The 26,116-nt window shown below is 42.5% G+C and overlaps 1 protein-coding gene across 1 annotated transcript; it reads left to right on the top strand.

The window, feature by feature from the left end:
- The first annotated feature begins 6,510 nt into the window (after window positions 1-6,510).
- Window positions 6,511-23,361, top strand: LOC138297383 (trypsin-like). The gene is made up of 5 exons (XM_069236763.1): window positions 6,511-6,568; window positions 9,253-9,421; window positions 18,501-18,760; window positions 20,310-20,446; window positions 22,797-23,361. The coding sequence occupies exons 1-5, from the start codon at window positions 6,526-6,528 to the stop codon at window positions 22,944-22,946; spliced, it is 759 nt and encodes a 252-aa protein (XP_069092864.1). The 5' UTR covers window positions 6,511-6,525; the 3' UTR covers window positions 22,947-23,361.
- The last annotated feature ends 2,755 nt before the right edge of the window (window positions 23,362-26,116 follow it).

The raw sequence follows: 26,116 nt of genomic DNA on the forward strand, positions 1-26,116 counted from the left end.
GGGTGTCTGTGTTGGGGCTGGGCAGCCAAAGGTGTCCTAGTGCAAGGAGAGAGTAGGAATGCGCCATATCTTAATATATATGGCATATTCCTGCCCTCTCCCTTTAACGCAGAGCAGTAAGGTGTTTTGCGGCGTTGCATTGCATTGCATGAAAAATGTATAAATATGGCCCCAAGAATTTACAGATTGTAGAATGCTCCTTGGTCACGTATCAGACCTATTGGAACCATCTAGTTGGCGTTGATCAGGAGTGATGCCTTGGTTCAGAACCCTCCAAACAGATTAAGACGGAGCCCTAAAGTCTCACTCCCTTACTTTAAACGCCTTCAAAGGCATTTTGAAACAAACTTACACTTACCTTTTTGTAATAAGTTATTAATGAGAGCTAAACAAAGTGCTGTTTTAAAGGTACCTTCATAGGACCATTCTCAAGCTTACACTGATCTGACTGTTAATGAAAAGTTGCTACCTATTAGTATTTCTGCTTTCAGATTTTTCCTTGTAACGTTAAAAGATATGCTGGCCCTTCTGAGAAAAATGAAAACATGAAACTTAGCCATTGACTCTATACGGGGCTGAGCACCAGCTTCTTTCCCGGACTCCTTTGCTCTGTTCTTGAAGGCCATTACCAAATTATCAAATCAACAGAGCATGGCCTGTGTGTCTCCTGTTAAGCAACTACAGACTCACAGTCAACTTCCACATGACTACTAAGTTTTAAATCCAGGGCACTCCTCTGTCCCTTTCCCTTGCTCAAAATATTAAGCTAGCCTGAAAAGAAAACAACTTTTAAGTCTTGCTGGATCAACAGCGGGCAACAGGTAGCCTGATTGTTTCAGTTCTTAAAGAAATCAGCTACCAGTTATTTAAATTACCTACAATAATGTATTTTATTCTTAAGTCCATATAGTAAATTTTGTAGGATCTGTGACTTGCTTACATTCAGAATATGACAACTGTCTGTAGTCAAGTATTATCAAAAAACCCTACTGCCCAGACTGGAGGTCATCCACATTCCATGATAGCCCTTGGGACATCAAATCTATCTGAACAAAACAGAATTGTTAGAAAGTAGAGTAAATGTTTGTCTGGTAGATAAAGTCGTATTTGGTGTAACACTTCATTTGCTATTTAAAAATCCCACCTTCTCTGAAAGATCATCATAAGGAACTGGTGCAAACTTTTCACTTCAAATGGTCTTCACGAAAGGGCATAGCTTGTCAGAATCAGGTACTAGGCTATGGAACAATCTAGTGCCACCCATTATATTGGAGCACTCTGGCAAAAGACTGACTCTTCTTTTTTCAGAATACTTTTTCTTGATTGGAGTGCCTATTGATTTGTCTTCATAAAGTGCCTTTTCACGTGTTCTTCTTACCTACTTAGCTTTAGAACTGAAGGGCAAGTGGAAACTGTTTCCCTCCCTGTCTGTAGCATCATTACTAGATACATTTTTGAAGATTGCTAGGAATTTCCACAGTCTAGGTTCTGCACTTCTTGGCAGGTGATCACTGACCCACCTGCATTGCTCTCGGACGTGCTAGTCTTGTAGGCTTTACAACTAATAGCCTCATTACGAGTATGAAGAGAAGCCTACCAGCCATCTAGGCCACCGGGGGCAATGGTTTCTGCTGCCCTGGCTCTGGACCAACCACCATATTTAGAGATACCCACTAGGCAGACAAAGATGTCTGCTTGGCCATTGGAGCCACTACTGCGGTGGCACCATTGAAGGCACTGACGCTTTGAAAAGCAGGTGCCATGCTTGACGTACTTACTCAACAACACGTTTTAGTTTCTGACAACAAACTCCCAAATCAGGAGTTCATTTTCAGAAAAACAAAACAAAAAAACGAATGGTTGATTAATACAGGAAGTGTTTGTCCTGCAAATGAGTCCGTTCTGTGTTTTTTCTACCCAGGACAGCCATGCCTTCTGTGCTCACAAGGTGGTCCCTGTTACAGAGAATGAGTGGTGTTTTGCCTTTTCACAACTAAGACTGAGTGATCATCACTATAACCTGAAAGCCCAGATGGGCCATCGCGACATATGATTCCAAAGGTGGAACCTGCTGAGGCTCTCCTGTCAGAACCCAGCACTTTCTCCAACTCTAAATAAAGTAGGGGAACCATGAGATTGGTGTGGTGAGAACACTGCAGATTTACAGCTATGCACTCTCTCTTCCAAACTCTAATTGACCCCACCACAGCCAAATACACATCACTTCACTTTCCATGTGCATCACAAAATGGCATTTATTCACATTAACAGGACGTAAAAACAAATCACAACGTCTCTCACACCTGCAAAGTAATTTCAAGTGAACATAATGCTGCTGTTCAATTCCACTCAAGAGGGGTTATATTTGGTGACTTTGGTTTTGAGTTCTAAAGGTGTGGACTTTCTGCAAGATAGCAAGTTTCCTGCTCATCTGTAGAAATAAAACATGTGTTGGCTTCTTCCACAACAAAGAAACTAAATCAGCAAGGTGTAGAGGGACTCATTGTGAACATAAATTCAGTTCTTCATACTGGACTCATGTCCTGCATACCATCAGAACTAAAAAGACAGTAAAATATTTTGTAACCAATATTTTATATACTTTCTTAAATATAACTGTCAAAACATTTATCTGATTGTCATCTTGACAACATCAATGCACTGAAGCAAACAAAAAAATAGCAACTGAGGTTTTACCTACTTCCGGTAATTCCAACAATTTAGTCTTCCAGATTGTTATGTTCATTGTCATATTAATGACAATCAGATAAAGAAATACAGAGGGAATATAAACAGTAGAGTTACTTAATTCAAAGTAAAAAAAAAAGAAGACATTCTAGTCAGCTACCACACTGAAGTATTCCTTCAACATATCTTTCTCCAAGTCTCCATGTACTGCATAATAATTTGTTTGAGTCATTTCACTATGCTTTGAACTTCCTGCATGCAGTCTTGCCATTGTTTTTGTACAAATATTGGCAGGGGAGATTCACAGACGGCAGACCCAGGAGCTGGGGGTTGAGGTTTTGGGACCCTTCTGTCCTGTAGACTCAAGTCATAAGGCCAGCCAACTAGCCATTCAAGTCACTCTAGGTTCAACAGATCCAGGCCCAGTCCTTCTCACCCAGGCAAGACAGCAGCAGACAGGAGTTCAGCACAGCACATCCATCAGAGCAGAAGTCCAGCACAGTGGCAGTCCTTTCAGCAGCACAGCAATCCTTTTTGCTTTCAGAGTATCCATAGGTCCATAGGTCCAGACGTGTAGTAAGAGTTGGTGTCTGAGGTCCAATATGTATGCCCAGTTGTGCTTTTGAAGTTGGGGAATTTTCTAGGGACTTTCATGTGATGTGCACAGGTACCCTGCCTTCTTTGCTCTGGCTCCAGACTAACTACAGGGGGTTTTCAGCCCTTTGTGTAGAGGCAGGACACAGTCTATTTAAGTGTAAGTCGGGTTCTGCTCAGCTCCTCCCTCCTACCCTGCCAGTGATGGCCCAACCAGGAACACCTAAGATCTCTATTGTGTGTTGCTGTTCAGAAGGAATATGTAAAGCTCAACTGCCGGCTACACCCAGGCCAATTATGTGACCCAGAAACAGGCTGCAGGCACTAAATGGCTAAGGCAGGAAAATACCAGCGTTCTAGAAGTGTCATTTTCAAAAGTGTAATTTAAAATCCAACTTCACCATAAGTTGGAATTTTTCATTTAAATTCCAAAGACACCAAACATGAACGGCATACCTGTTCCTATATGGAAGTTACAGCTTATTGCATGTAATAAGGTAACTCAAATGTTATCCTTTGAGAGAGGTAGGCCTTGCAGAAGTAAAAAATGAATTTAAGAGTTTTTCACTAGCAAGATATGTAAAACTTAAGAGTACATGTCCAACTTTTTAAATATAGTGTACCCTGGCCTGTAGGCTGTTTAGGAACTTCCATAGGATGACTTATGTGTATTAAAAAGGAAGGTTTGGGCCTGGTGAGAGGTTTATATCGCCAGGTTGAAATGCCAGCTTGAAGCTACAAACATAGGCTGCAGTGGCTGGTCTGGGCCACGTTTGAAAGAACTACTGAATGACTTATATGTATTAAAAAAGGTTTGGACCTTGCGAAAGGATTATATTGTCAGGTTGAAATGCCAGCTTGAAGCTGCAAACACAGGCTGCAATGGCAGGTCTGGGACATGTTTGAAAGGACTACTTAAGTGAGTGGCACTATCAGAACTCTAGGCCCACTAGTAGCAGATAATTTCCAGGCCCTGGGTACAGGTAGTGCCACGTTACTTGGGACGTATAAGTTAATTAATTAGGGACATATAAGTAAATAAATATGCAATTTGGGTAGCCAATGTTACCATGTTTTAAGGAATGAGCACATGCACTTTAGCACTGGTTAGTAGTGGTAAACTGCCCAGAGTCCTAAGATCAACAAAAATGAGATCAGCAAAATAGTGTGGTTGAAGGCAAAGGGTTAGGGGAAGGATCACCCTAAGGCCAACAGGTATAACATATTTATTTATTTATTTTTGGTTTTCGGTAGCCCTGAGCAAACCTAATATGGTGCTGCAATGCTTTACTAAAGGGTAAGTTATGAGTTACAGGATAGAGGTAAGAAGATCAATATTACGGGGTCAATTATAATGACTAGGGGTGGCTAGTAATGGGTCCAGTTACATGATCCCATAGTGGAAGCTATTGCGTGTGAAGATACATAAATGGCTTACAATGAAAGACAAAACATAATAACATGAGGATCTATCAGTCAAGCACTAAAGAGTGTAGACTTGCAGGCTAAAGTGCCTTTGTCACTACAATGAGTTCCACTTTGACTGAAGTAGTGTTGAAACAGCAGGTTTTGTAAAATATTTTAAAAGTAATATGAAATGGTAGTGTCCTGATTTCCAGTGTGATGGAGTTCCTGACCTACAAATATTCTCATGGAAGTGGCTAGTCTGGCCTCTGCTTGTAGATGGCCTTTGAAAAGGATTGTGTGTAATTTGGCAATTCCTGCTAGTGGTCTACCATTGAGGCCCTCGTCCCTGTGAGCACCACAGCACATCTTTCAACAGGTGCACCGGAAAAAAAACAGGATAGTGCTCAGTTTTACCAGTTATGTGTTGTCCCAGGACAGGTGTGTTTGGATCAGTCAGTCTGTCTTTCTCTGCACACGTGGCATCCTCCTGCACTTTAAAGAGGAACAGAAATCCCCTGCTGGCAGGTGCAGGTAGTGACTGCACCCACCTGCAAGGGGATGTTTAGAGGTTTCCATAGGCTCCATGTCCCTTACACAGGTCACACGTAGAAGGCACACTAATTGTGTGCCACCTTTTTTTGGCGCACAGTTACTGTGCCTCCTGACAGCAGCTTTGTCTCTGCATCCACAATAGGCCATGGACACAAAGGCAAACTGTATCCCCTATTAGCATGAGGTCATGCCCCCATGCTAATGAGGGAATGCCCCCTTAAGATAGCACCTGCACTTTATGTGTTCCAACGCTATCTCTATTACAGAAGAGTGTGCTTTCTTCTATAATATCACAGTGCCCCAGGGGTACAGAAAGCAGGTGTACACGCCTTTTGCGGCCCCTGTAAACTGTATACTAAATAGCCTCAGCTCTTGGATCACCAGTTTAAAATCAACTGATTGGCACAAGGGGCACAGCATCAACTCCATCCCTTTGAGATCTAAAACCTTTCTTCCTGGATTGTGATGTGAGATTGCAGGTTCACACTGTTGCCCGGAATGAAGCCTGGCAATTTAGAGTTTCCATAGTTACGAGCTGGCAGTTTAGGCCTGAACAAGCTCTCTGCAGGAGGAAGACTGAATCAGAGTAAAGCAATTACCGGTGTACTATTTTAGTGAATAGTACTAAGCTCCAGGTGCTCATAGAGATGGACTCTTCTCAGCGGTGAAAGATGGTAACTTCTCTGTGCATTATTTGCTAAAATTCTGGAAAAGTGAATATTTGGGATTGGCTGTTACCCTTTTTAGTTTGTAAATTGCATTTTCACTCATCAATATATACAACATTCTCAAAAGAAATGACTGTTCCGACCTTGAACTAGGGGTTTTCTCTTGTTTGCCTAGGTGTTATCTGAAGTATTTGACTTTGACTGTGTTCTCCAGATATTTATGTTGTGTCCTGAAAAACAAAACACATTGCTTCAGTGATAAGAAATGAGTTCCATTCACCATCGACCCAATGTATGGAACTTGAAGGTGACTTAGATCTGGCACTAGGCCAATCTTGTGTTAATTCTAAATTGATAGTTCCATCACAGTGAGAAAGGGTTCCAGTTATCATAAAACCGTCACAGCGCTCTGGAATTTATTTCAATACACACGGGAATAAGACCAGAAAACAAAGTTATCATATCAGTTTGTTTTCTTACCCTTCATGGCCTTGATAGTTTCCGATGTAAGCGTTCATGTTATCATTAATGCATGGGAACTGATAGACAGGGGCGTATAAATAAAGACTCTCCACTGCGATCAGTGGAAAGCGCCAAAGGCAACCACAGCACAAAGATGAAGCTCTTTCTCCTGTTGGTAGTGGCGGTGTGGCATGCAGGTAAACTACTAACGATAGCTTCTATGCACTAGGTATGAAAAGCTTGAGAAACGTATTATCAGTACAGCCATGCTATTTAATCGGGCCTTTTGCTTTGATTTCTAAGTGCGTGTGGCGCAGTCCTGCAGATTATTCTGGAAATTGGTTCTTCAGCTATTAAGGTACAACGTGAGTTCAATAAACATGATTTTGGCTCGTAAGCCGGTGAATGGATACACCAGCCTTGTATTTGCATGGCTTCCCATCTTTTGCAACGCTTTCCCGTTCTCCCACCTCCCTTCAGCCCTGGCCAGCTCCGTCTAGCGCTCCCTGGCACTTCTCCCCCCCCCCCCCCCCCCCTCCCAACTCCCGGAGCTACTTAAAGGCGACTGTAGAGCCAACTAGACATTAAGTAGAAGCTGCCTGGCCCTTACCTGAACTTCCCTGAATCCTGGTCCTTTGAACAGGCCCGGGCCTCGCGGACCCCGCTCCGATGCAATCCGAGGCACCCTGCCTCTTTCGCCGGCTGCTTCTTTCCACTGTTTCTCTCTATCTCACCCTACTCTTTCTCGACTAGTTTGCTTCTGTTTTGCTGTTAAGCTTTTCTGCCTGCTATTTTGTGCTGACCTGGCTGTTTTGCCTCTGTCTCTATTGTGCTAAAGTTACTCCTTTTCCCCCCGTTTTTCGGAGCTAATCTCTTTGCCCCTGTTTTCAGTGCTCATTTCGCTCTTTTGCCACCGGTGGTCTGTGATCACTTTGTGATTTTGCCACTATTTTGTCACTTAGTGTTGTTCTTGTGTCACTGCTCCATTATACCCGTTTTGCTCTTTATCTACTTTTTTCTTTCTTTTGGCTCTGGATCCTTTGGTCATTCCTTCCCTGCTTTGTGTGCCTCTCTTTCCCATCTTTTGCTCTAGTGCTACTTACCTCTTCTTGCCTTTTACAGTGCTTTACTGCTTTCCGGTACCCAACTCCACTCACTTCCTCCTGGCTTTCCTCCCACTCAGATCTACTTAATGGTACCCACAGTAAATGAAATCATGAGGTGCTTCAACAGGTGTTTAGGCACTCACCCTCAATGGTTAGTAGAAGGGACAGGTCTTTACCCTTCTCACCAACGTCATCTGCATCAACAGAATCAATGTCTTGTCCTATGCCAATGACACCCAGCACATGTTCTTCCTCTCCAACAAAGCGCCGTACACCCACCCAATTTCACCACCTGTATAACCGAAGGTGTCAGGTGGATCAAAACCGACTGCCTCAATCTAAATATTTACGAGACAGAAGTGATCATCAGGAAGAACACTTCACTGTGGGACTCCACCTGGTGGCCTGCAGAACTCAGACCTATGTCCCTACAAGACAACCCAGGCTAAGAACCTCAGATTGTTTACTGACAACTGACCATGACCGGCCAGATAAATGCGATCTCCACCTTGTGTTTCCTCAATACAGTAAAGATGCTAAAGAAGATCTTCAAATGTTTCCCCAGAAACACCTGCGCTCTCAAGCTATCATCAGCATCATACAAGAAAACAGACATGCCCTCTACACCAAAATCAAAACTCAACTGACCGGGCGACTCCAGACTATATGGAACTCAGGTGTCACTCTCATCTTCATCCTCCATCCCTGCACACATATCACCCCGTCACCTCAAAGAATTCTACTGGGCCCCCATGCACAAAGAAGCTGTCTTCAAACTCCTCACATAGACATTCAAAGCCTTACACAATATAAGCCCTGCCTACCTCAACAACAACATTAGCTTACACCAACCTAAAAGACAGCTCTGCTCAGACAGACTCCTACTCGTACACATCACACCCATACTCAAAACCAGGAGACGTGGTTGTGCTTTTTCCTACCTCAATCCTAAGGCCTGGAACAAGCTGCACCTGCACATCAGCGCTGCCTCCTCAGTTCTTGAATTCCGCAAGAAGCTCAAGATGTGACTCTCCTCCCAGGCCAGGCAAGGCCAGGCCATGGCTTGGCCCAGACTGCACCAGGATACCTTACTGTGTGAATTGCGCACTCTATTAATACACATAACATTACATAGCTTACAAGGGGGACAATCCCATTAACAAACAATAGATTTTAGATCTAAGAACAGGAATCAGTGAATTGCTCTCTTACGTGCTGAGACGTTGTCCTCAAGGTTCTGGAGTGATATGCAGATAGTATATGCTGTCTCATACCTGTCTCCTTTTGTGCTTAGCATGAGCTGTGTGCACTATGGCTAGGCAAGCCCTGGGGGGCTCTTTCACACCACAGATTCCTCTGCTTCCCCGATCCTTCTTTCCATCACTGGAAATGTGCAGCCAGATTACTATTTTTTCTAAGCAAAATTCGCAACAAAAAGAAGTAACATTATGGTGACTCCTGAAACCAGTTTTTCTCAAATATGCCATCTTGTGTGTTGTCTTTATTCACTCCATATGATAGTCCTATGTACCCACAAAAGATTTTGAAGTTATCTATGAATCTATGAAGTCAGAATTAAATAGCCCCAAGTACAGATAACTGTTCACAAAAGTTAGTTGTTAGGGGCAACCTATTATCAACCTATTATCAATGCATTGCCTCGGATAGGTAACCAGGCCATTGGGCACTACTGTATGTACAATCTATCTGATTCCATAACTGTGAGAGCATCTGACCTACACCTCCTCAGATTTCTCCTGATTCCTCTCTTACAGGTGCCTACCCGACAAAGGTTGAAGATATCAATGATATTGTCAACGGCTACAACTGTGCCCGGACTAGTGCCCCTTGGCAGGTCTACTTCACATGCAATGGAGGTCGCTGGTGTGGAGGTTCTCTGATCAATCAGTACTGGATCGTATCAGCTGCACACTGTTATCAGCCGTGAGTGCTTTTTTCTTCCATACAATATGTCAGTTGTTGAAAGTCGGGAACATGATCCGAACAAGGAATGATGCCATTACCTGTGGTCTCTACCAAACAGTTCCTGTGAGAAGCACACTAAGGGGCTTATTTATAGTCTGTTTGCACCGAATTAGCGTCATTTTTTTTTTTACTCTAATTCGGTGCAAAACTAACTCTATATTTATACTTTGGCACTAGACCCGTCTAGCGCCAAATTTATGGAGTTAAAGTCATTTTTTGGATGTGGAAACCTACCTTGCCTTACTGAGATACAGGGTAGGTGTTCCTGTGCAAAAAATGACTCAATGGCCTTAACGCCATATTTATACTCCTGGGCAAAAATGGTGCACAGGAGGGAGGAGGGGTCAAAAAATGGAGCAAAGCTTGCTTTGCCCCATTTTTTTATGCCTGGGTTAGGGCATGTGTTAGGGGACCTGTGGTCCAATTTCCATGCTGGAACACCATGGAATAAGTCCACAGGTGCCCTCCCCAGACCCCACGTACACCCCAACCCACACCAGACAGACAGCCGAGGACAGGGAACCTCATCCCAGGTAAGTACATGTAAGTACAGGTAAGTATTTTTTTTAAAGTGCCATAGGGGGCCGTGAAATGGGCCCCCATACATGGCACAGGGTGCAATGGCCATGCCCAGGGGACCCTAGTCCCCTGTGCTGGCCATTGGGGTGGTGGGCATGCCTCCTGTCTTTTCTAAGACAGGAGTCATGTAGTATGGATGGTTTTCCATCAGAAAATGACTCTAGGCAGGTTGGAGTCATTGTTTTTTTTACTCTAACCCAGTGGTTCCCAATCTGTGTGCCACGGCTCCGTGGTGCGCCGTCTAAACTAGCCAGGGGCACCACACACAGTCTGGGAGCCACTGCATTAGTCCAAATATAGTGAGGAGCCAGCTGCAAAGTTCAAATAATAATTACTTAGGCAGGGTTTTCATCCTGTTTGTTGGTTATTGCTTAACAAGTTCTGCCATCAAGCCACATTCTTCACAGTGAAAGATCTTCGAAAAGTATTTACCTTGATGAATGAAATGCCTTTTTTTCTAGGGCCCCAGTTACCTTTTGATGTTTATGTTTTGTTCTGCACAGCAGCAGTTCACATTAACGCTATACTAGCTCAGTAAACAAGATATGTCTCAAACTGATAAGAAAATAAAGTATTGTTTTTATTTATTTTGCTACTCAGCACAATGGCCTCACTTTCTAGCTGTACCAACTGTACCAAAGAAGGTCACAAACACACGTCTCTCTAGATTTCCCAGCCCTGCATGGAAGGCGTAAGAGGGATGGCTAAGGGGCGCGGGGTCCGACAAGCGAGTGATCTCCTCTCTAGGAGGAATGCCACATCGAAATCTTCATGGTGCATGGTAGCAGAGAGGCTTCTCCTTAACCTACTCACTCATCCAAAGGGTCACCGTGTGGATTACTGTAGTGTTTCACACTGACTCTCTATTTACTGAGTGAAATAGAAAACAGTTGCAACAAAGCACACGCATTACAGTGAAATTGCTCAATGCAAAGTAATGTCATTTAGAGGCAGTAGCAGTTATACTCTGCAGTTATATTTGTGAATTTCTTAAAATAATTCTTTGTACTCTATAAGACAGCTGCAGGTGTGATCAGTCTTCACTGAAAACATCTCCATTTACTGCTGGATGGAAAGGAAAATGTGTTCGGTGACAGCCAATGGAAATTCTTTAAAGTTCATCATTCTGTCGGTCTACCTAACACTGATCTCTGAAGCCATCAGTAGTGATGGCATGCTATAAGAACATTAAAACAAATTCCGACATACCCTCCTACTTGAATGCAAAAGGATGGCACAATGTCATTGTAAGTATACTCCTTTTAAAGGGCAGGTGAATGTCTTTTAAACCTTCAATGCAATATTAAAATAGCCAGAGAAAGCCTTTTTAACTAGTGATGGTTTCCTTTAGCATCATATACACTTCACACAAGTACTATTGGCCATAATCTTAATGGACAGTGTTATGTTATGCAACAGTGGTGGCAAAACAGAAAATAAAATAGTGGCAGAAAGTGGCTTAAAAAAGCTTCAAAGTGCAAGAAAAGACTGGCTTTTCCAATCAATTATTTTTTCATTATTCTCTACAGAAACACAACACAACAGAATATGTTGTGATACAACAGTAGTAACAGTGGGTGGGGTGGCAGTTATTTAAAATGGGGAGGCCTCCTGCAAATTGCATACTCTGCGGTGCACCAAAAGCATTTTTTTAAAACAAAAAATAGTTTTAAAAAATGTCATATGGTATGTAGACTCCAGTGCTGAAGATTATTGTTTCTGACTCAGCCAATAAAAGCTTTCTATTAAACAACTGTTACATTTTTATTTGGTTATATCTATAATTACAATACCTTCATCAGCTTCATCCCAATTATTTTAAGCGAGAAAAATGTAAGTACTACCTAGGTCAGGCTTACATCCCCCACCAGCCAAAAAAAAGTAACATAATGGGGAGCCACAGTCAACAGCTAGTAGGGCAAGGGAGTTGCGGCTTGAAATTTTTGGGAACCACTGCTCTAACCTGCCTAATGTCATTTTTTGGTGCAAAACCCCCTTCTTCCATACCCCCAAACCCACCTGACTAACATCATTTTTTTTTTATACTAACCTACCCTTTGCACCGGCTTGCACCATTCCATAAATAGGGTCCCCGGCTGTTGCACAGAAATGGTGCAAGCTGGTGCTGAACGTTTTGGTGCAAAACTACATTAGTGCAGTTTTGCACCAAAAAGTATAAATCAGGGCCTAATTGTTCACACTTTGGGGCCGATTTAAGAAAAGTGGTGCTGCATCAAGTACAGCACTACTTTCCTTGCACCCCTTACAGCCGCCCTACCGCCACCATGTGTGCGCTGTATTTAAAATACGGCGTACTATGGTGCAGGGTAGGGGGCAATAACGTAAAAATGTTTGATGCTATTGATGTACTCTGGGAGCAGCGCCAAAATGTTGGTGCTACTCCTGCAGATTACATAGGGACCCATTGTATTCAAGGCATGCCCCCTTCTAATACCTGCTGCTAGCAGGCATTAAAAGTGCCAAAAAAATGGCACAGGGAAATCTAGGGCCATTTTTTCGCCCCCCCCCCCCCAATGGGGGAACACCCCTTTGCATACATTATGCCTGGTGCAGGCATAATGTGGTGCAAGCGTTTCCAAAGTGGTGCAATGCATGCATTGTGCCACTTTGTAATTATGGTGCGTGTGAAAAGCCACTTTAGCACCCAAAAAATGAAGACATAGTGGTGCTAAGGTGGCGCTAAGGTGGCGCTACGGCCTCTTAAATCAAGCCCTCATGTACTGTGCCGTTAGTGTACTTCCCAAGAACCTTCCCCCCATTTTCTTGTCTGTAACACAGCACTGGTGCCGGGACAAAGATGTTTACTCACTCAGATGAGGGAGTATTTCTTCAGATGTTCATTCTTAGAATTACCGCGCCCTCGATTGGTAATACAAAATGAGCACAGACCTGTGGCGTAACAAAACTTGAGTGCCCCCCTTGCAAAGTACCTAGAATGGGCTCTATCCCACCAGTTCCAGGCTCAGTATTCTGTGCTGAGGGGGCCCCCTGGAGCCCAGGGGGGCTGCAGCGGTCTGCATTACTCCACCGGCACAGACTCTGGTCCACCCCTTCTGAAATGCAGAAAAGCGCACAGGCTGCAAAAAATGGGCCTGTTGCATCATTGTGGTATTTCTGTTATACCTCCCCTTGTAGGCAGTTTTAAAAACTTGCTATGGTAACTACACTTCTAAACGTATTACTAAACAAGCATTGACAATGCCAATAGGTCTGGCTTCTGAATGCACTGTCAATCCAGACCTAAAACTCGATTTAGATTAATGACTTCCTACTCCCATCTGTGCTCCTGCCAGAGAAAAAACACATACATTTTCTAGTTATCTAAGACATTTTAATAACATTACAATGCAATGTGCATGTGTCTGAAAGTTCAACCTCCGGTAGCTATATATATATATATATAAAAAAATGTGTGGAGGGCAAACACTTTTTTTATGGAAGCACACAACTTCTGCCCAATCAAAACATGTACCCCTGGCTTGCAACATTTGGTCGAAGAGAAAGCCTTTCTCTAGTGATTCTCACATAATTGTCTGGCGACAGGTGCATTGTCAAGTCAGCCCATAAAAAGTAGCTGTATGCGGTGCATATATTGGGAGAAAGTGCCACAGCCCTTCATTTTGTTGGTTAACGGAAACCATTTTTGCCTCATGGTAAAATTTTATTCTTTGGGAGAAAAATAGGAGGGTATAAATAAATGTGTTTTACTGGACTACAATGTAGCTTTCGTAGATTTCAAAAATTTAATAACACCATGCATCCGGTATCAGTTCATGTGGATTTTGTTTTATCTACAACCTATGACTGTCACTCTATCTGGCTTTAAATCAGGAGAACAGACCACAGCCCGGGGTGGCTCCTCTGTTAAGGCGGAGGAGCGTTGCCTCACTGGATTGTTAAAAAAGGAAAAAGAAAATGATAATAACACTATGTTATAATCATTTTATTTATCCTAGGAGGGTGAGGTGGGCGGGGCTGGGCTGGAGAGGGTCGGAGGAGGGATGGAGGAGTGGTATGTGCACCATAAATTGTGCATGTCTGTTTGGCCGGCCATGTTGGGCCACCCAAACAGACATGCACACTTTGCAAGTTCTCTATCTGGCTGTATTGCACAGCCGAGTGGAGAACATGCACATGCTCCTACTCCCAGTCAGAGTGGCGAAACAGACCGCTCAGAGCAACCACATCGCAGCTGTCATGCTGGTGATAGCAGCGTCATGATTGGCTGGGAGCCTGTGTGCAACCTGGGTGAGGACGAAACAAGAAGGAATGTGTTTTTTATAGTTTTTAGGGTTTTCTTTTAACACCCCTGCCCCACACCATCACACCACCCCAGTTCAGTGGCAGCCACTACTGCCAAAATCATGAGATGCATTTGAGGCATGTGCAGCACCCAGCATTGGTATTTCCCTACTCACTTACTGAGCAGCACCAGTGCTTAATTTGTAAATAAACATATGTTGATGCCCAAAGCTCTCTTCTAAAACAAGCGGCTCCTGCAATTAAATATGGGAGCATGGAATACTGATGCAACATAATCCTGAAGCCATCTCAGCCTCTTTAATCAAACTACAGCCACTTCCTGTCCTTTCAGCTCACTCTTGCATCATTCTGCTTTCTCCCTTTGTGAAGCTTTCTTGTTTTTCTCTTCCTCCGTTTTTACCTTATGTGTCTTTTCCTCGCAGTAAATGCTTGAGGCAGAAAAATAAGTTCCGGCCCTCAGAAATAAGTGCCGGTGCTTCACACCGGAAACAACAAGCACAAATTAGGCACTGAAAAGGAAACGGACAAATTGAAAGCTTCTTCTTCTGAGCAATAACATTGTTCAGTTGGTGGAGACAAGCAGTGCTTAATTTGCTCAAAAGTAAGTGCCAGGGACGTTCTAAGGAGGCCGCTGCAGCTTGCACAAACCTTTGTCCCATCAACGCTGCCAGCGTCAGTACAAACGTAACTACCAACCATTACATAACACCGCACCACAAATCTGACAATTCAGGCTACTCAAAGCAAAGAAATAGCTGGTGTGGGCGACAGATATTATTTATTTTAACGTATATGGACTTATTAAACGCTGTTGTTGAGCTCATGGGCGTCATTTAGGGGTGGCTGTGGCTTGCCTTTTCCGACCCTTGGAACTGTCTTTGCGACCCCTGGCCTTAGAGGTGGGAATTTCAGTGCCAGAAACACAGTAGCAGCCCGTCCTTGTTGACGTGGGTTGGGGTTCCACTGTTTTCTCTAATCGTTTTTAATTACAATAATAGTGCATGTTTCATTATTCATTGTTAGTGTATTAAAAATGGAGAACAAGTAGCTAAAATATTGCCTTCCCTGGCAGCAGAGGGAGTAAAAAAAGTGCTTGTAAACGTATGTTGTGTGCATGCTTGCTGGTGAGTGTGCGTTTATGTGAGAGAGAGTACATGTGTACATGTAAATGTGAATATGTGTAAGAATGCTGTCTGTATGTGTGAAATTGAAGGTTAAAGGTCGTGTGATGTAACTTCCGCTACCCCTAGCATATTGGTAAATTGACGTTGATGGTGGATCTAATGTCAAAATTAGACAGATTGCCATCTACTGGCATTAGAATTAAGTGTAAATTCGAGCACCGAAATCCACGGTTCAAATTAGACAATGGACACGATGACCTGTTGTATTTTGCACTGGTCAGTGGTCCCATTTCATACTTGGACATCAGTGCGACACGTTTCACTCACAGAAAGCATCTACTACAACAAAGAAAGCCTCACTTTAAAAACAGGTAAAATATCAGTTCAAGGGGACCCAAAGGCTACTTGAGTCGTGGGCATGAAATCACGATACAATGTAGGTGATTCCCCTTTGAAAAAACTAACATGTTTTGCCCTATATAGTGTTAGTTTCATTACAATTGCTCGGTGTGTTGTTCTGCCATGATCACATACACTTCTTCATTCAGCAAGTCTCTCTGCTGGACGTGAAATGCTTATCTCGCCTCCAAGAAGTATAACGAATTGCCTTCTATGAATCCAATCATCATTTGATTACAGGTAGGTGCGATGCATGTTCTGGGATGTAATACAGAGTTTATGTAAGACACCTTGGTAGAATTGAGAGCTCTTAACCTTATTCTGTTGGTCATATGTTCGTCTGTAGACATGTAAACTTGCTCGCGGGCTGCATTTCCCCCTCTCTTGCTCCAATATATACAAGCACACACACTCGTACCCTCACAGCCAGGCCTTCTCTATTCATAGGCCACGTGGCTTTGGGGCTCCACTCATGAACCCACCGAAGGAGGATGCGGCTACATTGATGCTTTAAATATGGTCGGGAAGTAAAATATTATTCCCGTCTAGGTCGCAACTATGTCCGCACACAGCCCCGCTCACGACCATCTGCACAGGTCTGCCACCTATCGCGTGCACCAATGCACTGCAAGTATGTACATATCTTCACCTACATTATTCAGCCAAAAATATTAGTTATTTTTGACCTTCCATTTTCTTTCAGCTAAAGCACACCCGAAGACCCCAAGCTTGCTGACATTTTTCAATTTTGTTCCATAGAAGATAATGCTCCAAGGAAGCACTTGAGCTTCCTGCTAGCAAGCTGATCCAACCCCCATGATTAGTTCAGTTCAGAAGTTTGAGAGTAGCAAGCTGTGGGCACTGACTGTCTTTTGCTCTGTTCTTTCCCGGAGTGCCTCATTTCTACTGTGGCAATCTGCCTCTGTCTGTTTACCTGTGCACCCTTCTGTTTTTTTTATTTTTTACTTTGCGTCTTTTTAAAAAATTTAAATCACATCAATTAATTTTTAAACAATGAAGCATACAAAACAGGCCAGCACAACTGAGGGCAGATCAGAAGAGTCCATATCAGAGAAGGGGGCAGAGAAAAGGCAAGACAATAGGTGAAGAAGTAAAGAAAGAATTCCATGCAGGTGTTGGAACAGTCTAGGAAGGCCACTGGGCAGCGTTAACTATCTAACAGAGGGACAGAAAGTCAAGGTGTGCATGAAGAGACAGGATTATCAGAAGACACGAATAGGGTTAATGCATAGCATAACTGCTGAAGAGAAGCTTCTATTGCTTATGAAAGGTACAGGATATATATCTGGAAATAGAGCTACTGAGAGTGACAAGATTTATTTTTCATCATCTGGGGCACTTCTGAAACTCTTCTTCATTACAGTGGTTTTCTTCTCTTTTTGTGGTTGCTATGGACGTGTTGTTTAAGAAGCGTACTAGTACAGTCTCTATATCTCAAGGGTCCATGTTACTAGTCGTTATCTGCAAGTTCACTTACAATCTGTTGATTTTTCATTCTGAGTTCAACCACTGATAGAGTGATGGGCGTACAGACTCCCAGCATGCTGTGACATCCAGTAGTGTGACCATTGTCAATAATCCGAGCAGTGTTGTTTTTCTTTAGTCATTGGTGTCAGCCAAGGGGGTTAAAATACAATTTTACCTACAAGAGTTTGTGGCAAGATTATGTCTAAACAGGATTCAATGTAACTGAATCCCATCAAGTGATATTCTAGACGTCTGGAAAGTCCATATTTGCAAGTGCTTCTGGAAATTGTATTTTTTGGCTTGACATTTTAGATTGCTTCCTCCTCCACAGGAAGGAATTTAAGAGACTGTTGACTGCCTTATGGAATGTTGGTGAGAAAGAGTGGAAACATGAACATGATATAATATTATCGGCCGTGCTTAGTCGTCCGATCCAGAAGGGATTAAGATGGCTACAGGATGTCCTTCCATCCTTGACCTTGAGTAGTCATTCCTTTTGATCAGGGATCAGCAGGAATCTGCATGCTTGGAGAAGAGTTCCTAAGTATGGTATATATTTGTGTGATTCCAACGGATTTCACTATCTAGGAAGTGGTGTCTTTAACATAGTTTTTTGGAGGAAGTGTATCTGTTTTGTCCTGATTGAATTTTTATCCAGAAATGGAAGCCATTGAAGTCGAGTTCTCAGGAGAGTTTTGGGACTGAGAGCTGGGGTTGTCAATGAGTAAGAGAATGGCATCTGCATCGACCGCAAGTTTATATTTATGAGCTTAGAATTTCACTTTTACAGTTGTTTGGTTAGTGTTTTCGTTTTTTTGAACAACTTTATTTTTCATTTATTAAATCCGGTCCAAGCCACTTAAAGTTAAAGCAAAATAGAATATTCTTATGGATATCACATAGGTTAAGCAAGAGAAACAAAATAACATCCTTCTGTAAGCAGGTCAATTATTAAACAGAGCTTAACAACTGATAGTGTTGGTTATTGTGCTCCTCTTTAAGAGTGGTTTAAGTACTCCTTTCGAAGGAGCTTGGTATTGGTAAGCACTGATGCTTTGGGACTGTCTTGCAGATGTTTAATGTAGTATTTTGTTTACCTTCCTCTGCCTGTGACTGATATTGTCTAGGATCTCTTATCTTCATCCATGTTTTTTCCCTGCTAGGGCCAACACCTTGGTAGCCTACCTTGGTGAATATGACACCACTGTCACTGAGGGCATGGAGCAGTCCATAAAAGTTTCTAAAGTCATCAAGCATCCGAAATACAATTCTGTTTCTCAAGATAACGACATCATGCTGGTCAAGCTTTCTCAGCCAGCACACTACAACCAGTACGTCTCTCCGATTGCTCTCCCAACCAGCTGTGCAGCAGCTGGTACCTGGTGCCTCACATCTGGATGGGGAAATACAGTGACTAATGGAGGTATTATAGCGCTGTTCATGTCTATTTTTGAGTACATAAACAGGTGCATGGTTTTATGTCTGTGTGGCTGCGGATAGTATACTAGCAGAGTATGTTATAACTATATTTGTCTCTGCACATAATGTTGCAAATATGCATGCTATTATCCTGCAGGGGAACATTGGTCTATGGCTATTGTGTGACTGTATGCTCTGGTGCTAAATTTATGAAGAAATCTACAAAAATGCAGATGGTATTTCCCCAATTTTCTGAAGGTATCTTCACAGCATAGTGTTAACTAGGACTGGGCGAAATTTTTGTTGTGCCGGAGTAATTGGACTTGTTTTGTTAATTTTGCATTACTCTTGTGACATGAAATAACTGAAAATTATGTGATAATTATGCGATTACGCCCACTCGTGTAATTTTGAGTAACTTGGGACAAGAATGCATACTACAAGTGGACAGGAACACAGCATGTGCTGCTGACTGCTGCTGTTCATGGTCTGTTGCAATCAGTGCTGTTTTTTGGCAAAATGCATCCTTAGGTCCATATTAGAAGTGAGAGTGCTTTTCGTATGAAAACAGCACTAAATACAGGGTTGCACTCCTCGTGTTATCTCTCTGTAATTTCACATAATTACTCTACAGCAAATTATGCAAGTTACACCCAGCCCTAATGTTGACCTGCCTAAAGCATCATCAATACAGAAGACTCTTACTCAAGACCATCTCAAGGCATGCAAGGCAATTCAATTTTGTGGAGGAATTGCAGCCTGTTGGTAACAGAAGATCGTAGTTGGGCTTCAATAAGAGCAAGGTAGTGGTATAGGTAATTTTATATTGGTCCAGTGCCTTGCAGCTCTCATTGTCTTTGGCCTTTGTGAGGGTATTTATGATTAGATTGCCCTTTACGTCTTTCATCGGGTACTGATCAGAGAAGGATAATTTTTTTTACATCTACGTCAATTCATTCTTCATGCTGCCCCCTTCTATATTCTATTCATTTGAGGCTATCCAAGTGAAAGAACAATGTTTCCAAAGACTGATGTATGGTACCAATCTATGGACTCTTGTTCGACAGACAAAGAAGATAATTCACCCACCTTTTAGTCAACCTCCTAACTCCTTCCACATAAAATTCCTGCAGCCATTGTCCAACAGCCCTTTTCAGTGCCCACTCTTGTGTTACATATGCTCAATGTGAAGCCCATTCTCTGCATAGCTTTTCATTACAATTTAGGTCTGTGGCTTTTAGCTTGCCAAGCGGTGTGTGTGGAACTGTCTCTAAGGCTGTGTTGGGATATTTTCTTCAATGCTTTGCAACCTTTGTAAAAGTTGCAATGATTGCATTTGGTGTTAAAAATCCTTCTAAAGTAGGTGCTGAAAAACACTGAGAAATTACTGACTCTTGGTGAAGTAATTCTTTTGCAAAAAAACATTTTTTGCGGGAAAAAGGAACTCTTTCTCAAATTATGTTTTTCGAAGTGTACAACATTTTGCTTGAATTAATTTATTGTTACTAATGAATCCTCACATTGTTTCATCTGATGGCATATTCTTCTTCCAGTGGTGTATCCCCGGGTTCTCCAGTGCCTGAATGAACCGATCATCTCCAATGCAGAGTGCCAGCAGGCCTATCCATACTACTACACCAACAACATGATCTGTGCCGGGTTCATGCAGGGAGGGCAGAGCACCTGCCAGGTAAGGATATCCGGTCCTGCTCAGGGTTACAATATTGCACTCTTCTGTTCATTTACAAAGGGTTTTAGCATTCACAAACTCTCTAATTTGGTAAATCAGAAGGTTTGTGAATGCTAAAACACTTTTTCAAATGTCCTAAACTCATGTAGCGAATCAGAAAAAGTTTTCTGGATCACTAAATGGGTTTAGAAGGGATTTCAGAATATCTATTTGGAAGGGGTGTGTTTTGGATGTCCCTTCCAAATAGTGATCTTGTCCTTGATGTATCAATGTTTTGTCAGCGTAATCAGATCGCAAAACATTAAAAAATTACTGCCTCTCAAGTTGGGATGGTAACAGATTAACAAAGGAGTTACTTTGGACTCCTTGTCCTTTGTGAATCTTGAAAAAAGTTTCAGGGACAGTTGGCAGGGGTCCATAGGATGACTGCCAACTTTTACTAAAATTTATTGAAAAAAGAAAACATATTTTAAACACAGTCCTGTTTTCCTTCAAGGAAAACAAACGTCATTAAAAAAAACCTGATTGTTTAATTTAAAAGCAACTACAGACAAGGTGGTCTGCTGATGCCAGCAGGCTGCCATCTCTGTGATGATAGTGAATCTTAGTGGGTAACTATTCGCGACCTAGCTCATTAATATTTATGAGGTAGGAAGAATTGTGACCAACTACAATTTGGTATTTTGTGAAGTGTCCTACCAATAATTGCACAAATTGCAACCACTTTCACCAAATGCATTTTTTGCACCTGAGGGCCTGCATGTTCTATGTTGCTGTGAGTGAGGGGTATGACTATAACACTGCTGTCTTCAAAACTGATATACTTTTTAGTTTTGGCTACCCATCAGGCTTTATCAAATGGCAAATCGAACTTAGAAAGGTCCTGCTGCCATTTTATAGCAAACCGTGAGTGAGCTGTAAACTCTGGCTCCCGTTCCAAGTTTGCCTCTTTCAGTTACCCGCCGAATCAGGATTTACTAATAGTGTGGGTATACCACATTCTTAGAGTTTCCCACCCAGACATTTCACCAGCTTTAACCTGATGACATTTATGGACAAAACGAAGCCAAAATATGAATAATGACGAAGGGAGCTGGGTGCAGTACCTTCTGTTTCAGTAGTAATGTATAAGGCCACACTCATTGTTCCACTCAGAATACCAGAATATTCCTGCGTCCTGAATTACCGCTTTCTGAGGAATCGGTAATTTCAGGAGAAAGAATGCCAATGCTCTTTTTCCACCAAAGTTGTAATGCAGGCCTTAGCTGCATTTTTTCACGTTGTCGGAAAGACAGCCCTATAAAGAAGTGAGTACTGTTAAACTACAATCTCTGAAGATTTAAAAACCTTTTTATTACTCAAACTGTTCATGAGCACCCTTACCAACCACTATTTCTCTTTAAGCATCAAGGCGCCCACTGGGAGCTAAGGTGCTTAAGGATGTAAAGTACTATACAGTACACCGCTGCCAGGCTCAGAGTACCTACACTTTGGGGAATATTTATAAGCCCCTTGCGCCACCTTGCGCCACAATAGCGTCATTTTTTTAATGCTAACATGGCCAATCAAGGCCAAAATTCTTGCCCCCTATCTACAAAGTAGACTTTATAACCCTTTGCTCTACATTATGCCTCACCAGGCATAATGTATGCAAAGGGTGCGTTCCCCTGTTAGAGTGGCCGAAAAAATGACGCAAATCATTTTTTACAGCACTTTTAGCTCCTGCTCAGAGCAGGCGTTAAAAGAATGCTTCCATTATTCATAATGGGCCTCTATGTACTCTGCAGGCGTAGCGCCAACATCTTGGTACTACTCCTGCAGAGTACATCAATAGCGTCAATAAAAATAAAGCTATTGCCCCCTACCCTGCGCCATGGTGCGCCGTATCGTAAATAATGCGCACAAATGGTGGCGGTAGCGGGGCGATAAGGGGAGCAAGGAAAGTGGCACTGCACTAGGTGCAGCGTCACTTTCCTTAAATATGCCCCTTTCTTTTTCAAGAATGTCTCTTGCATCACATTTAACAAGTTATAAAATCCAGTATTTACAAAGATGAAGCCACCCTAAGAGATATGGACTTTCAAACTTCTTTTAGGTTTCAATAATATCACCTCAGCATTCTACTTTTGTTTTAGTGGTTCATCAGGTCATTAGGACACCTTAGTCACTTTAATTTGTTACTGAATTTTATGTGATCGGATATAAGTTACAAATGACATGGAATTTTAAAATATTTACTTATTCGTTAATACATTTGCCATTCATATTTTTCAAGTACTTAAACATTTCTTAAATGTCTGTTCATACAAATTACAATTTCTAATGCACAATCTTTCTGCTTCCGTTCCAGGGAGACTCTGGAGGACCCCTGGAGTGTAATGGACAGCTTCAGGGCATTGTGTCTTGGGGATACGATTGCGCCATGAAGGGCCACCCAACTGTGTACACCAAAGTCTGCAACTATAATGCCTGGATCAATCAAATCATGGCTAATAACTAATGCAATAAAAGCGTATAATGTATATTAAAAGTATTCCCTCAACCAAACCAATGTCTTAATGAAGCCAGGAATCGTAATGGTATGGCCCTCTATAGAATTAATTTACCAGGCCTATGATACCTCAGATTGTCCTGTGAGGTGGGCTAGAGTGCTCTCCCCCCGAGAAGTCATATACTGGCTAATACCTATATACCACAGTAGCCTATAATGTCACTTGTACACCAGGTAAAAATAAAAGAAAGTGTTCTAAAAAAACTCTAATTTCTCTTCCAATGTGCCGTGCCAATTTGAGATATCCCTCATATATACTGCGATATTGTGACTTTAGAGTCGTGTTTCTTGTAAACCATCTCTGACCTCCATTCCATAAGAAAGCACCTGGCATGACTTATAAATGTTATTGAAAATACATGATACTCTGTACTTACTCATTAAATTAAACATAGTTCTGAATATGCACCTTTCCTATGAAGAGTATATTTTAAATGTGTTTAACCGTGTTAGTATGCATAAAAGCCTGAAGTGAATATTACCTCTGTCAATGTTTGTGCATTGCGAGTGTGTTTTGAGTATGGTCACTTACCAAGAGTTCATCTGGCCTGACAATTAGTCCTCAAAATAAACTTGGTTTTCATACTTAATTTTCTGTTGCTGAATGACAACAACAGCTGTGGCTGCAGGCTAGAGCTTCTCTACTAGCTGACATTGTGACAAGCTTCATTTCTTCAATGTGATAGAGTATTAAGAAGCTAACACTCAGGGGGTCATTCCGACCTGGCGGTTGAAGGTGGCGGTTGGACCGCCGCAGACAGGGCGGTCCGACTGCCCCATTTTGACCATGGCAGAGTTGCCAAGGTCCAACCGCCGCCACCGCCAGGCTGAAGCCAGACTGCAGCCTGGCGGTCCCGTTGTAATCTGCCAGGGCAGGGCTGCAAGCAGCGCTGCCCTTGGGATTACGAGTCCCCATCCGCCAGGCATTCCATAGCGTTCAACACTGCCATGGAAAGGTTGGCAGAATGGTGGCATCGGGAGGCCCCTGGGGGCCCCTGCACTGCCCATGCACTTGGCATAGGTAGTGCAGGGGCCCCCATGCACAGTCCCATTTCGCATTTCCCTGTCCGAATTACGGGCAGTGAAATGCGCAACGGGTGCTGTCACACCCGACGCACCACAACACTGCCGCCGGCTCAATTATGAGCCAGCATCAATGTTGTGGTGAGTGATCCACTGGGCCAGTGGGCAAAGCCTGCTGGCCCAGCAGAACACTTCTAATATGACGTGCAAAAGGCCTCCAGTACTGGCGGTCTTTTGCCTGCAGCGGCTTCTGCTGTCCTGTAAAAGGACCGCCAAAGTCGGAATGACCCCCTCAGTGTCATCATAAGGATTTTCTTAGCCCCGGGCAAGGAATATTTTTGGGACCCTTGTTCTGAACAAATTTCAATTTTATTACATATTTGCTGCTAATTCAAGCATACATGATGACATATAGGCAATATGGATAATTTATCTGGATACCGATAACCTAATTGCGATTTTCTGCGAATTGCAATTAGGTAATCGCTATTTAAATGTATGAAACTTTAGGAGTTTCACTTAGCGATTCCAAATGGCTCGCAAATCGACCTACCTCATTAACATTCATGAAGTAGGTTGCAATTTGCGGCCCATTGTGAATGGGTATAATCAGAGGGATGGTGGCCTGCCGGGCTCAGCAGACCACTATGTCTGTGATTGCTTTTAAATAAAGCATTTTTTTTTAAATGCAGCCCGTTTTCCTTAAAGTAAAACGGAAAGCGTTTAAAAAAGGAAAAAAAATAATCTTTTTGTTTTTTTAAGAGTAGGCAGTGGTCCGTGCGACCCCTGCCTGCTCTTAAAAAAAAATTTCACATGCATTCACAAAGGAGAAGGGGTCCCTTTTCTACATCCCACTTTGGATGTAGAAAGCACCGGCCGTTCCACCTAAAGTGCCTTCATCCGTCCCGAACCAAAAGAAAAGTAACACTATTCAGACTGCTGTCATTTGTCATAAACAGAATACATTTTATCATATGGCTACAGGTTCAGGCATCTATGTGTGTCCAGCATGTGTCAAGGGATAATGATAAGGTAACTGAGGTGGTTAATTCACAACTCACTTGCTGAAGAAGTTTGACAGCCATGTTTGGCCACAAGTGTGAAATTTTATAAAAATAACTCAGATGACTAATTTGTCTAGTGTTGTGAATGACACATTACGTATGTCAATGATTTGTATTCAATGTTAGAGAGTTCATTGGATTATTGCTTTTTTTGAAGAGTCCCTTGTGTAACCTAATGGTAACAGTAAAAATGTCCGTGAAGTTATGCTTTGCCTGTTACATACACTTGCAACAGGCACATCATTTTGCTTCAATGCTTCCGTCGCCATCCTCCACCCGATGGCGAACATCCAGATATCACCATCAGAACCTGAAGCACTTAACGACACCGCAGACGACTCCAACCAAGACCCTAATTTTGAACCAATTGTTTCTTTGCCATTTTCAAGTGTATTTGCGTTCAGTAGTAATAACCATGAAGAGAGAAGAGAGCTTAAGAAAGCAAAACAACAAAATAAATCAAACCTTAGTTTATCTGTTGGCAATTTGCGAAGTGAAACCCAAAGTCTCCCCTGAACCACTAAAAATAATTTACTGAAAGCTGTGCGGAAAGGTGTTCACACTAATAGACAAGAAAGAACATTTGAGGGGTCCTTCCAAAGGTGAAACATTACAACACTCCTTGACGCAACAGCAAAAGCTGACACTGTGTAATGCCATATGTGGATAAACAAAGTGACAGTGTTCCGAAAAATATAGTGAGGCTTGTTAATGTGCGTGCTGATACGGAAGAGGTTGTGCCCGACTTTTTGTTTTACAAGATACATTAAGCTGATGGAAAGAGTGCTTGCCACTGGCAACAGTTCAAGGTTGCACTGCAACCTTTTGATTTTCGCCCACTATTCTGCTTTAGACAGAGTCCTGCCATATGCAAATTAGCGAATTCCCAAGTCAAGTCCCCTCCAGACAGGAACACAAGCATCTCCAGACAGGTTTTGGCCTTTTTTTTTGTCCCTCCCAGAAAAAGGTCAGAGAAAGAGTAATTGGCCAACAAGGGAGTAATTCAAACATTTGATCCCTGAAGTTTACAGT

Source organism: Pleurodeles waltl, chromosome 5 (assembly GCF_031143425.1).
Source record: "Pleurodeles waltl isolate 20211129_DDA chromosome 5, aPleWal1.hap1.20221129, whole genome shotgun sequence".
NCBI classification, from domain to species: Eukaryota; Metazoa; Chordata; class Amphibia; order Caudata; family Salamandridae; genus Pleurodeles; species Pleurodeles waltl.

Coding starts and splice junctions, on each gene's coding strand:
- LOC138297383 (XM_069236763.1), top strand. CDS start 6,526: ATGAAGCTCTTTCTCCTGTTGGTAGTGGCGGTGTGGCATGCAG. Junction 18,761..20,309: donor AAATACAGTGACTAATGGAG/GTATTATAGCGC, acceptor TTCTTCTTCCAG/TGGTGTATCCCCGGGTTCTC. Junction 20,447..22,796: donor GAGGGCAGAGCACCTGCCAG/GTAAGGATATCC, acceptor CTTCCGTTCCAG/GGAGACTCTGGAGGACCCCT.